The 11,670-nt window shown below is 30.9% G+C and overlaps 1 protein-coding gene across 1 annotated transcript; it reads right to left on the bottom strand.

Annotated features, from left to right (window-relative positions):
- Positions 1–6,465: 6,465 nt before the first annotated feature.
- LOC129290181 (putative pentatricopeptide repeat-containing protein At1g02420) lies at positions 6,466–10,118 on the bottom strand. Its single transcript, XM_054926890.1, is given in 5 exon segments — positions 6,466–7,492; positions 7,494–7,559; positions 7,561–8,133; positions 8,713–9,175; positions 9,950–10,118. Coding segments are annotated over 4 exon segments (1,461 nt in total). The 5' UTR covers positions 9,003–9,175; positions 9,950–10,118; the 3' UTR covers positions 6,466–6,960.
- Between the last annotated feature and the right edge of the window lie 1,552 nt (positions 10,119–11,670).

The raw sequence follows: 11,670 nt of genomic DNA, 5'->3' as shown, positions 1-11,670 counted from the left end.
AATCTCTTAATTTTGCAATTTCGTTATGATAAATTTACAATATATATTTTAAATTTTAATAGGAAAAATAAACTTTTTTGTGCTTCAACTATGTTAAAATTTGGAAATCAAGTTGTAAATTCATCACAACGCAATTGTAAAATTAAGAGATTGAGTTGCAAATTTTTAGAGTTTGGCACTTGGGACTTAACTTGAATTAATTAATTCTTTTGAGACCTCTTTATCATTTTTCATAGAAACAATTGATGAGTTGGTTGAACCGGTTGCAATTTTTATCCAAAAATTTATTGGGAGAATGACAGAGATGTTCCAAAAGGACCAATTAATTAAGTTAGGTTTTGAGTGTTGAATTTTAGGAATTTATAACTCAATCTCTCAATTTTGCAACTCGTTGTGATAAATTTGCAATTTATATTTTAAATTTGAACAGGAAAAATAAACTTTTTTATGCTTCAACTATGTTAAAATTTAGAAATCAAGTTGTAAATTCATCACAATGCAAAATTAAAAAATTAAGTTATAAATTTTTAGAGTTTGGCAATTGAGGCCTAACTTGAATTAATTAGTTCTTTTAAGACCTCTTTATCATTCTTCGTAGAAACCATTGATGAGTTGGTTGAACTGGTTGCAATTTTTATCCAAAAGTTTATTGGGAGAATGACAGAAAGGTTCTAAAAGGATCAATTAATTCAAGTTAGGTTTGAATGTTGAATTTCAGGAATTTGCAACTCAATCTTTCAATTTTACAACTCCGTTGTGATAAATTTGCAATTTGTATTTTAAATTTTAACAGGAAAAATAAACTTTGTTACTTCAATTATGTTAAAATTTGAAAATTAAGTTGTAAATTTATCACAATGCAATTGTAAAATTCAATTGTAAAATTAAAAGATTGAGTTATAAATTTTTAAAATTTGGCACTTAGGACCTAACTTGAATTAATTAATTCTTTTGAGACCTTTTTATCATTCTCCATAGAAACAATTGATGAGTTGGTTGAACCAGTTGCAATTTTTATCCAAAAATTTATTGGGAGAATGACAGAGAGGTCCTAAAAAGATCAATTAATTTAAGTTAGGTTTTGAATGAAGAATTTCAAGAATTTGTAACTCAATTTCTTAATTTTGCAACTCCGTTGTGATAAATTTATAATTTGTATTTTAAATTTTAATAGAAAAAATAAAATTTTATGCTTCAATCATGTTAAAATTTAGAAAATAAGTTGCAAATTCATTACAACGCAATTGTAAAATTGAAGAGATTAATTGTAAATTTTTAGAGTTACTTGTGACCTAACTTAAATTAATTAGTCCTTTTAAAACCTCTTTGTGATTCTCCCAAATTTATTTCATGTTTTTAAGTTATAATTTATGTATATTTATACCATTAGGAAAAGAAGAATGATGAACAAATAAACTATAAAAATACATTTTTGATGGATGCTAGAAGTATCGATGGATATTCTTATTTTCTATTATACTACTTTTATTTGAATTTAATATTTACTTTTATGAGTATTGATGGTCATAAAAAATTTCTCAATCATAATTATTAATTTTATTTTATTAAATAAATTTATTTTAATTATAATTTCAATGAAGAGTAAATTGGCCCAATAGCCATAAAAAATACAATTCTCATAAACTATGAATGTGATTTTTTAGTATTTTAAAATATGGCTCATTCACAAAATCAATTAGAGGTAATTTTTTTTATCCATAGAACAAATATATTATTAAAACGTTTTGCATAAATTGATCCACTAATATATATCTTATAATTAACTAAATTATTCTAATCTTTAACTAATTAAATCAAATCCTCGCACACATGCACAATCGTTCCTTTTCTTTCTTGATGGGCGGATGAATTAAGGTGATATACACATGTTGCTTTCATGTTCTTCTAACAATTGCACTCTTCTGCAAGACATGTTCTAACATGAGTAGTTCAATTTTATGTCCTTTGGAAACAAGTATCATTACTAGGCTTCCTTGCACGTAGATGAATGTAAGCCTGGAACATTCATTGCAACAGGAACTCTATCATCAGATTCTGCATTTTGCATTGTGTAGTTCAAGCTTTAGATTGAAGTTGTCATGAATTTTGTTTTGTGGAAATTGAAAAGCATTATCTATCATTGAATTTTTATCATCTTCATATTTCTCAACAATATCTTCACTGAATCAATAAATTATTTATTCATAATTTATTATTTATTGTCATTGATTATGAAACTTTTTTGAATTATCACCACAAAGAAAAATTATTCTCTCATTGTTGATGATTTTTTTTTATTTTATCAATTTAGGTATTTGATTCTCTATAATAAGCTAAGATGTTCAAAAATTTTTACATATTGTGTTTGATTTGTGTTGAAAAAATGATTATTATTATTTTTTTGTTTCTGATCTGCGATAATATATCAATAATATATAATTGTATATAACTGATAAACCATATTAGTAAAAACTTATAAACATTATTAATCTTATAGATATATGGATGCTTAATCTTGTCATTTCTTATGATGTAAAATGGATTTATTAATTTAGGTATTTGATTTTTGTGATAAGTAAATATGTCCATAATTTTTTACATACTGTGTTTGATTTGTTTTAGGCAAATGATTATATTTTTTTTTCATATTTTTGATTCTTGTAGATAAATCATATCAGTAAAAACTTATCAACATTATTTAATCTTATAAATATGAGAATGGTTAATCTCGTTATTTTTTCGAAGGAGGGTAAATGAAGTTGTTATGTCTTCGGATATTTAAAAAAAGGTTTTCGTTCAAAAAATAAAGTATTTGAAAGAATGTCATTATTTGCAAGCGGATAGTTTTATCATATAAAACTCAACTAAATATAAAAATGATCATAATATAAAATATAACAGATGTTAGGCTATTTTTTGAGTTTAGTTTTACAAAATGCGAGCCTCTTTAATGAATGATCATGATTGAAAAAATGAAGAAAAAATGAGAAAAAATAAGTGGAAAGACCCCTCTCCCCTGATGGGTTCACTAATAGATGCAACATTAATTGAGATGTTCATCGAACATAACACCAAATGATAGTTTAAAATAGAAAAATAGAAGAAAACAAAGAAAGAATGGAAGCAGCAAGAGTGGTTTCTTAGGGCACAGATTTTTGGAGGATTTGGAGTGAGTTGGTAGTTTCTAACTACTTTGATAAGTAATCTAACTAGATCTTCCACGCTTTTGGGGGTTTTTGAGGAATACAAACTTAGGGTTAGGGTGGATTTCGTGTTTGGGAGATTTTCTACCGGTTAAGATGTGATATAATGGATTAGATGAGTTTATCTAAGGTTGTATTGAGGTTTAATCAGTATAGATTTGCTTAAGCTCATGAATTTGAGGATAGGGTTTGAAGGGTTTAAGTGGTTAATGATATTTTCACCAATTAAAATGTGGTTTGATTGTTTAGTCATGTTTATTGAGGCTGAATAGAGATTTAATTGGTTTAGTTTATTGATTGATGGTAGATTTTGAAATGGGTGTTTTGGAGGATGAACACTTAGTAGAGAATTCGTGAATTTTGATGAATTGAAGGAATATGATTGTAATTATTGTTGGAAGAATGACAATTAAGCCTCTAGACTGAGAAGTTTTTTTATAATTAATTTCCCAACAATTTTTTTTAAAAATAAGTTTGTAAATATTAATTTTTTTCTGGCCAAACCACAAGTCAATTTTTATTAATTAACAAAAAATAATGCACATACTAATTGTCAAAGCCACGAAAGAGAAAAGAACACTCAAAAATCTATACATCAAGAACTAAACATACCGGAACAAAAAAGAAAAAAATAAAACAATCAAACCAGTCAAGACGAACAACAATAAAAACAATAGGAAAAAAAAAAATAGAACAGTACAAAAACAACACTAAAAAGAAATAGTCATCAACTATGCAGCAACAACATTTTAACAACTCTATACCTCTCTGTCTCCAACCTTCCTTCCTTTAACAAAAAGAAGAAAAAAAAACCTCAAATCATTGGTTAAAATATTAACCAAAGGGGGTGTTAGTGACAAAACCCATCCAAAAGGACACAACACCTTTCTACAAACACATCTATCTATTCAATTAGCTGCTTTATTACCCTTTCTAGATGAAAGAGTAATAACTAAATCAGAACACTTAGCGAAAGCATCTAAAACTTCCTTCATCTCCCACCTGCCCCTCCAGTCTGCCCTTGTTGAATTCTTCTTGTAGCACCAGTGAAGATCTGCACAATCGATCTCTATATCAGCATCTTTCACATTTTGCTCATGTAGGATTACAATAGCTTTTTTTAATCTAACTAGTCTTAAATATTAATCTAACTAGTTGCAAATAGAAATCCCAACTGTGAATTAAGAGTTATATTTATAATTTAAATTTTTTATTTACAATTAAAACCTCTAAATTTATGATTATATGAATTAATATTTACAAATGATTTTTTTTAAAAAAAATTATTTGACAACTAATTGTCATAAATTCATTGTTTTGGGAGATTAATATCATTCCCCTATTATTGATTTCAATGGACTAGTTGGGTTAGGAGTGGATGGAAATTGATTAGAGTTGGGACCTAATGCCATTAGTAGTGGGTTTTGGGAATTTTGGGTTAACTTAACTAATTATGCATTGAATTAAGACTTGGACAATGAAGGGACAGACCCACCGCCATATCATAAATGGCTTAAAAGACCGAAAAAATTAAGAGGAGGAACGGATGAGACATCACATCCTAATAAGTTAAGATAGACAATTACCCTGCTGTTATTGCTGAGATTTATGGGATTATCAAAGCACTCGAATTATGCTTTCACTTGGGATATAAAAATTTGGATATCTTCACTCACTGTGCAACATCAATAAATCTGATAGCCCAAGATCAGATTGAGGACGACCGTTACTAGGATATATAATTCAAAGAAGTCGTGATTTAATTTTCTTTGCTTGTAATGCTTCTATTAATTTTGTTCACCATCATTTTAATTGTACTACTGATAATTTAGGTAGATACAGCTTTAGAATCACTCAAGATTTCTGCATCTTTGATCAACTCTTATCTTTTATTATTGAAAGCGATGATTGATGAAAGTTTTTTTCTTTGTTTTCTTGTAGTCTTGCATTGGGTTTTGTACTGTTGTAAGTTCTTTTGAACATCAGTTTTCAATTTCTACTTAAAAGGAAAAAAAAAAAACGACAAACACAAGTCTTCTTTTTGGCGCATGCAAAAAGTATGGTCATAATAAAAGAACGTGCAATGCTAAAAAGCAGTTCACAACAACAATCTACTATGTCACACTCTCCGTCACAAGGATAGATACTGAAATGCATTGTTTAGAATGTTATTATGTCTTTTTTGAATGACCTAAGTTTCTTGATTCCATCCTGTGTCTTTTTTGGATGTTCAAAGACTTCAATCTATTCTTATTTTTCACAAGTCCGTTTGTATGTTCTATGTTTCTTCACAAATGAAACCAAGTCCAGTAATCAGGTAATGAAGAATATTTAGAAATGTTCAATGTGGCTTCACATATTATTTCCTTGAAAATTATTGTGCAGCCCTTATAATGATAGAATAATTAATTATATTTATTAGTAAGCATCCAATCATAGAACTGATAGAAGAAATAAAGAAACTTGTACTCATTTAGAATAATTAATTTTTAACATTTTTGAACATCGAGTGTCAGACTTGATTTCCCTTCACTGCAAATATGAACAACTTGGATTAAATATTAATGATATAGATTAATCTCTACTTTTAAAAATTATCAAATCTAAATCATCAAATTCAATTTAATGATTCAGATTTACAGTGTTTCCTTCACTGCAATGAAGGAAAGTCAACTCCTAGAATATCATACATACAACTCGTCCAGCTTATGTTGAGGAAAGAAAAGCTTTGATTTCAAATTTAAAATTGACATTTAAGACGTGCAACTCCTAAAGTTCCATCAAAGTCAAAAACCACAATTAGAAAAATAACAATAATAATAAGATTAGCTTTTGATTCCATTGAAATTACAAATTGTAATAAAAAAAGCGTACAATGAACATGCCTTCCTACCTCAACTACCAATTACAAATCCACATACCTTGGCTAGCTACCTCCACAATTAAATGTAAAATACAAATAGTACAAATACTTGCTATAATATTAAACCAACTAAGTACTTCCTACTAATTGCCTAGAAGTTTAGAAGTTTAGAATCCACAAGACAAATACAACATCACAACATTGCCTATAACCCACCAATAGAACATGGTGAATCTTCATTCTTTCCTCCTCTTAGGCCTTCTATTATCTTCTTTTTCTTCAAGCACCTTATTGGCAATTCTGAACATGAACCGCATGCAAAAGTTATAAAATATATAATAAAAATCCAGTAGCAATGCACAATACCCTGCAGATTGGAGAGAAATCAGGAAGGAAAAGGACCAAAGTTGGATAGATTTAGGTTTCAAATAAAAATCTTCTAGAGAACACAAGCTTGTCTCACTCTTTCTTTTACATATATATCTAATTTACCTCTCAATAAATTGGAAGGGAACCAGCAATGATTTAGCATTGAAAGAAGATAAGGACTAATTAATTAATTTTTCCAAAACAAAGTTTCAGAGTTAAGGTAGCTGCTGTGCTGCTCATGAAACTGACCTACCACACAAATGACTTTCGAATGATCGAAAAGATGTTTCTTGAATAGTCTGAGTTTGAAAGCATATTGCAACTGGCATATTTGACCTCAGAATTTTGTTTCCTGCCACTTTGGCACCTCTAAGTCAAAGGTCTTAACATCTTTCCTTTTGCAACCAAAAGTCTAGAATGCAATGATAACATGCTTGATACCGTGTCTTTGTACCATGTTATCAGGCAGAACAATCACGTTGTCAGAGGAGCAGCCCTTTGAGAACCACACCTAAATTTTATGTCTCAGCTGGCTCGATGCACTTCATGAACTTGGACTGGCCGTACAAACATGGCCATTTTCTGTGACAGGTTCTGAAGAGCCTCATGCCTATTTGCTAGCTCCATTAGAACCTTGATTCTCTTGAAAGAAACATTGCTTGGCTTCTGACCTCTCTCAATCATCTCCAAGAAACATTTCTCCGCTTCCACTAACTTTCCCATGTCACAGAGCAAGTCAAATAGTACATCAGAGACCAGAATATAGGACCCAAAACCCTTCTCCACCATGTCGCTCCATAGCTGCAGCGCCATCTCAACCTTTTCCTGCCTCTTAAATAATCTTATTAGGAACATGCAAGATTGTGTGTTTGGCAAGCATCCAGTACCAATCATCTTTCTGTACAAATTCCAGGAACTCTGCAAATCATTTGACCAGTAAAAAATCCTAAAGAATAAATTATAAGTAGTTGCATTTGGACTTAGACCTTCATTGACCATCTCATCCATCAAGCTATAAGCATCACGAAGCCTCTTCGCAATGCAGAAATTCCTTATGGGCATTGTATGCTGCAACATCAGGATAACACCCATACTCCTTCATGTCTTTCAAAACATCTCTGGCTTAAGCCCAATCCACCAATGATAGAGGTATAAGTGATTACATCAGGTACCATATCCTCATTTCGCATTTCATCAACTACCTTATAGGCCTTCTCCATTTCCTTCCCTTTGCAGTAGACATCAATCAAACAATTATACGATACAACATCAGGTTTCACCCCCATTGCTCTCATTTCCTTGAAGAATCCCTCAGCTTCCTCAGTGGATTTCCACCCTGACAAGAGAATATTAAAAGTTTGCAAGTTTGGCCGAAAACTATGCTTTAAACTATGATAAACATTTCTCGCATCCGTCATACTCTTCTCTTGGCACAAGGTTCTCAACAAAGCATTGAAACAGGTCGTATTGAATTCTGGAACAAGCTTTTTAAACCTCCTAAAAGACTCCACTGTCTCCCTCACGGAACACACTTTAGCTACTCTAGCTAAGACAACCATAAGGGTGCGAGGGGTTATTATGGATTGATCTTTCCGTCGTATTTCAAGCAAGAGGTCCCAAATATGGCCAAACATACGACTTCGTCCTAAAATATAAAGCATAGTATCCAGGGAGAAGGAAGAGTGAAAAAACCCTCGTCTTTTGCCAGTGTAAAAGAAAAATTCCAAAGCTTGCAAGGGGCTGGAATGACTAAATCTAACCCTTTTCAAACTGCATCAACTAAGTCGTTGGAGAGGAAAACTCCAGTTGATTTCAAAGATTGCTTGAGGACTTCGGGAGATGAAGAGGAAGAGATGATGCGGAATACTGTTTCAACGTCGTCACGCAAATTGGGATTTGCGGAGCAAAAGCAAGCAGATTGGACTGAGACACAAAGATAGTACCTGGATGGCGAAGCAAATGAGAGAGGCCTCAGCAACATCCGTGAGGCTAAGATTGGTACTCTTCTCTTGGCACAAGGTTCTCAACAAAGCATTAACAGGTCGTATTGAATTCTGGAACAAGCTTTTTACAAACCTCCTAAAAGACTCCACTGTCTCCCCTCACGGACACACACTTTAGCTACTCTAGCTAAGACAACCATAAGGGTGCGAGGGGTTATTATGGATGATCTTTCCGTCGTATTTCAAGCAAGAGGTCCCAAATATGGCCAAACATACGACTTCGTCCTAAAAATATAAAGCATAGTATCCAGGGGAGAAGGAAGAGTGAAAAAACCCTCGTCTTTTGCCAGTGTAAAAGAAAAATTCCAAAGCTTGCAAGGGGCTGGAATGACTAAATCTAACCCTTTTCAAAACTGCATCAACTAAGTCGTTGGAGAGGAAAACTCCAGTTGATTTCAAAGATTGCTTGAGGACTTCGGGAGATGAAGAGGAAGAGATGATGCGGAATACTGTTTCAACGTCGTCACGCAAATTGGGATTTGCGGAGCAAAAGCAAGCAGATTGGACTGAGACACAAAGATAGTACCTGGATGGCGAAGCAAATGAGAGAGGCCTCAGCAACATCCGTGAGGCTAAGATTGGTTCAATTAGAAGTCATTCCAAGGTAACTCTGACAACGACCTTCCGCCGGCTAAGCTACTAACCGGTGGCTCCCGTAATCCCGTTGATTCTCCCAGCAGCTTTGCACTCAGGGCCTCTTCTTTTACCTTCTAGCCAACGATATTTCACATAAGCCCCTGCGCATTAAATAATATACTTAATCAGCTTAATATCATTCATTTATTTAATTTAATAGAAGATTAATTATAATATTAAAATAAATATATTATTCATTTATTAATTATCATATTTTAAAAGTATTTAAGCAAAGATAATGAATAATTAGTCTTTCACAAGTTTTGTCGAAACTAAAAAAAAAAAAACTTTAAAACTTATTAATCCTGTGCGATTTGGTTCGATTCTGCCATCAATCTTCCTCAACTTAAAATATCAGAAGAGGAAGCTTATGTATCCTCATAGTGAATTCTCTTTCCCCAAAGTAAAAGAAGCAAGAGTTGATTAATTTGAAACCAAACAGGAAAATAACATCGGGGAACAAACAGAAAAGAAGAGAGAACCCTGCATTCCGGTTAAGGTCTGTTGAGCTTGAAATTTAAGGAGTCGTCACCGTGACCTCTTCCTTAAGATTACGAGATCAGACTGAAAGAAGACAGATTTGCATACCAACTAATGAAGAAAATGATGGTTTTAAGCAAATCAGAATAAGGAGAAGGCATTCACAATACTGGAATTCGATCATTGACAGGGAAAATAAAAATCAAAGCTAACAAGAATAGTAGAAGGCATTAGCAGAAGTAAAAATTAGAAGCTACAATTCAAGCAGAAAGTATTCACAACACTAGATTCAGTTATTTTCAGATTTCAGAACAAAATCAAACAAGAAAAATGCAAATACGAACAGCAAAAGTGCAAGGAACAACAGCAATGAAGGATGAACAACAAACACTAACAGCAGCAATGAAGGACGAACAGCCACGCGAACTCAGTTTCAAAGACCAAGACGAGAAGCGGTGAAAGGAAGGAGGCACCAACGCGCCGTACTCTGCTCTCTTAGCCTCTCAGTTTCGAAGAGATGAATATGGGAAGCGCCGGAGCGGTCAGAAGAAGGCACAGGGTGCTCGCCAGCCCCGGGCACATCTAGGATATTGAATTCATTTTTAATTAATCTGTACACTTTATTTTAAAATTATTTTTTTAATATTTTTAATATTATATTATTAAAATAAAAATTAATAAAAAATAATGAAATTGGAACATTAAATCTATGTGCAAAGTATAACTAAATAATTAATTTATAAAAATTATAAAAAAATTAATATTAAATTAAATCTCCTCAATTATATCTGTACTATTCAATATATATTTGGATAGTCAACTTATAAAATTATAAATAATTTTAATGTTAAATTAGTTAGAGAAAATTAGCTCAATAAAATTAAAAAATACAACTCTCATAAATTATGTATGAAGTTTTTGAATATTTTAGGATATGGTTCATTCATAAAATTAATTAGATGTGCTTTTCCTTTTTTATCCTCAAAATAAATTTATTATTAAAACAGAATATATTGATTTGATAATCTTTAACTGACTAGATCTTTCATTTTTATTATCAAAAATCGTATTGTGCGTGCTTCATTTCTGATTTATCATCTTTAAATATTTTCTTTATCATATTTTTTGATTTAATTTTTCTGGATCATCATATTCATTTCATACGGTGCTTTTCTTTATCAAATTTTTGATATGATTTGCCTGAATCACTATTTTCATCATAGAGTTTTCCTCTCTCTTCTCTTTGTTTTTCTCAAATATTACAAAGAGGACAATAGACATTAAAGAAAAAACTTTATTATTGATTTGTGATACTATATCATTGATATATAATTGTATATCAATAATAGACAAATGGATAAGTTTTCACTAATATAACTTATATATCAGTGATATATGATAGTACATCACTGATATACTATCATAGATTAATATAATCAGACAATTAAATATAAACTTATTTTAATTGATATACAGTCATATATTAATGATGTAGTATTGCATATCAGTAACACAAAAAATACATAATCATTTACTCAAAATAGATCAAACATGGTCAAAAAAATTTTGAACTTTTAACTTATTATAGAGAATCAAATTCCTCAACTAATAAAATAAAAAATCATGAATCTATAACTCTATTTTCCCACTGGTGTGCTCCGTTCGTCGATGAATCTCACATTGAGTTTGTCTCTCGCCGTTGTAACTGTGGCTCATTCACACTGCTCTGTTGTCTCGCATTCATCTCTCTTATTTTGAGTTCCTTCTTCTCTCTCATTCTAGAGATTTCTTGCGTTTTAAATCTCCTGGTATTTAAAAAAAATATTAAAAAGGCTAATTTTATAAATTAATTATAATTTAAATATTAAAAAAGTTATTTTTAAAAATTAAAAAATGATAGGTTTTTTTTTTACTTGGTCTTATAATATAGGCTATTAATGTAAAAGCCCCAATTAATTATTGATAACATGAAAGTTATCCTTGGTGAGCAAAAAAACAATCTAAATTTAATATTAAAATTTTTATTTTAATAATATAATATTAAATATATAAAAAATAAATTTAAAATAAACGGTAAAGATTAATTCAATTTAAAATTAAGTGCTGAGCCTTGCAG

Source organism: Prosopis cineraria, unplaced genomic scaffold (assembly GCF_029017545.1).
Source record: "Prosopis cineraria cultivar Desert tree isolate PC_DT_omini unplaced genomic scaffold, ASM2901754v1 PC13, whole genome shotgun sequence".
Lineage (NCBI taxonomy): Eukaryota > Viridiplantae > Streptophyta > Magnoliopsida > Fabales > Fabaceae > Prosopis > Prosopis cineraria.
This window is presented reverse-complemented; position numbering and strand designations above follow the sequence as displayed.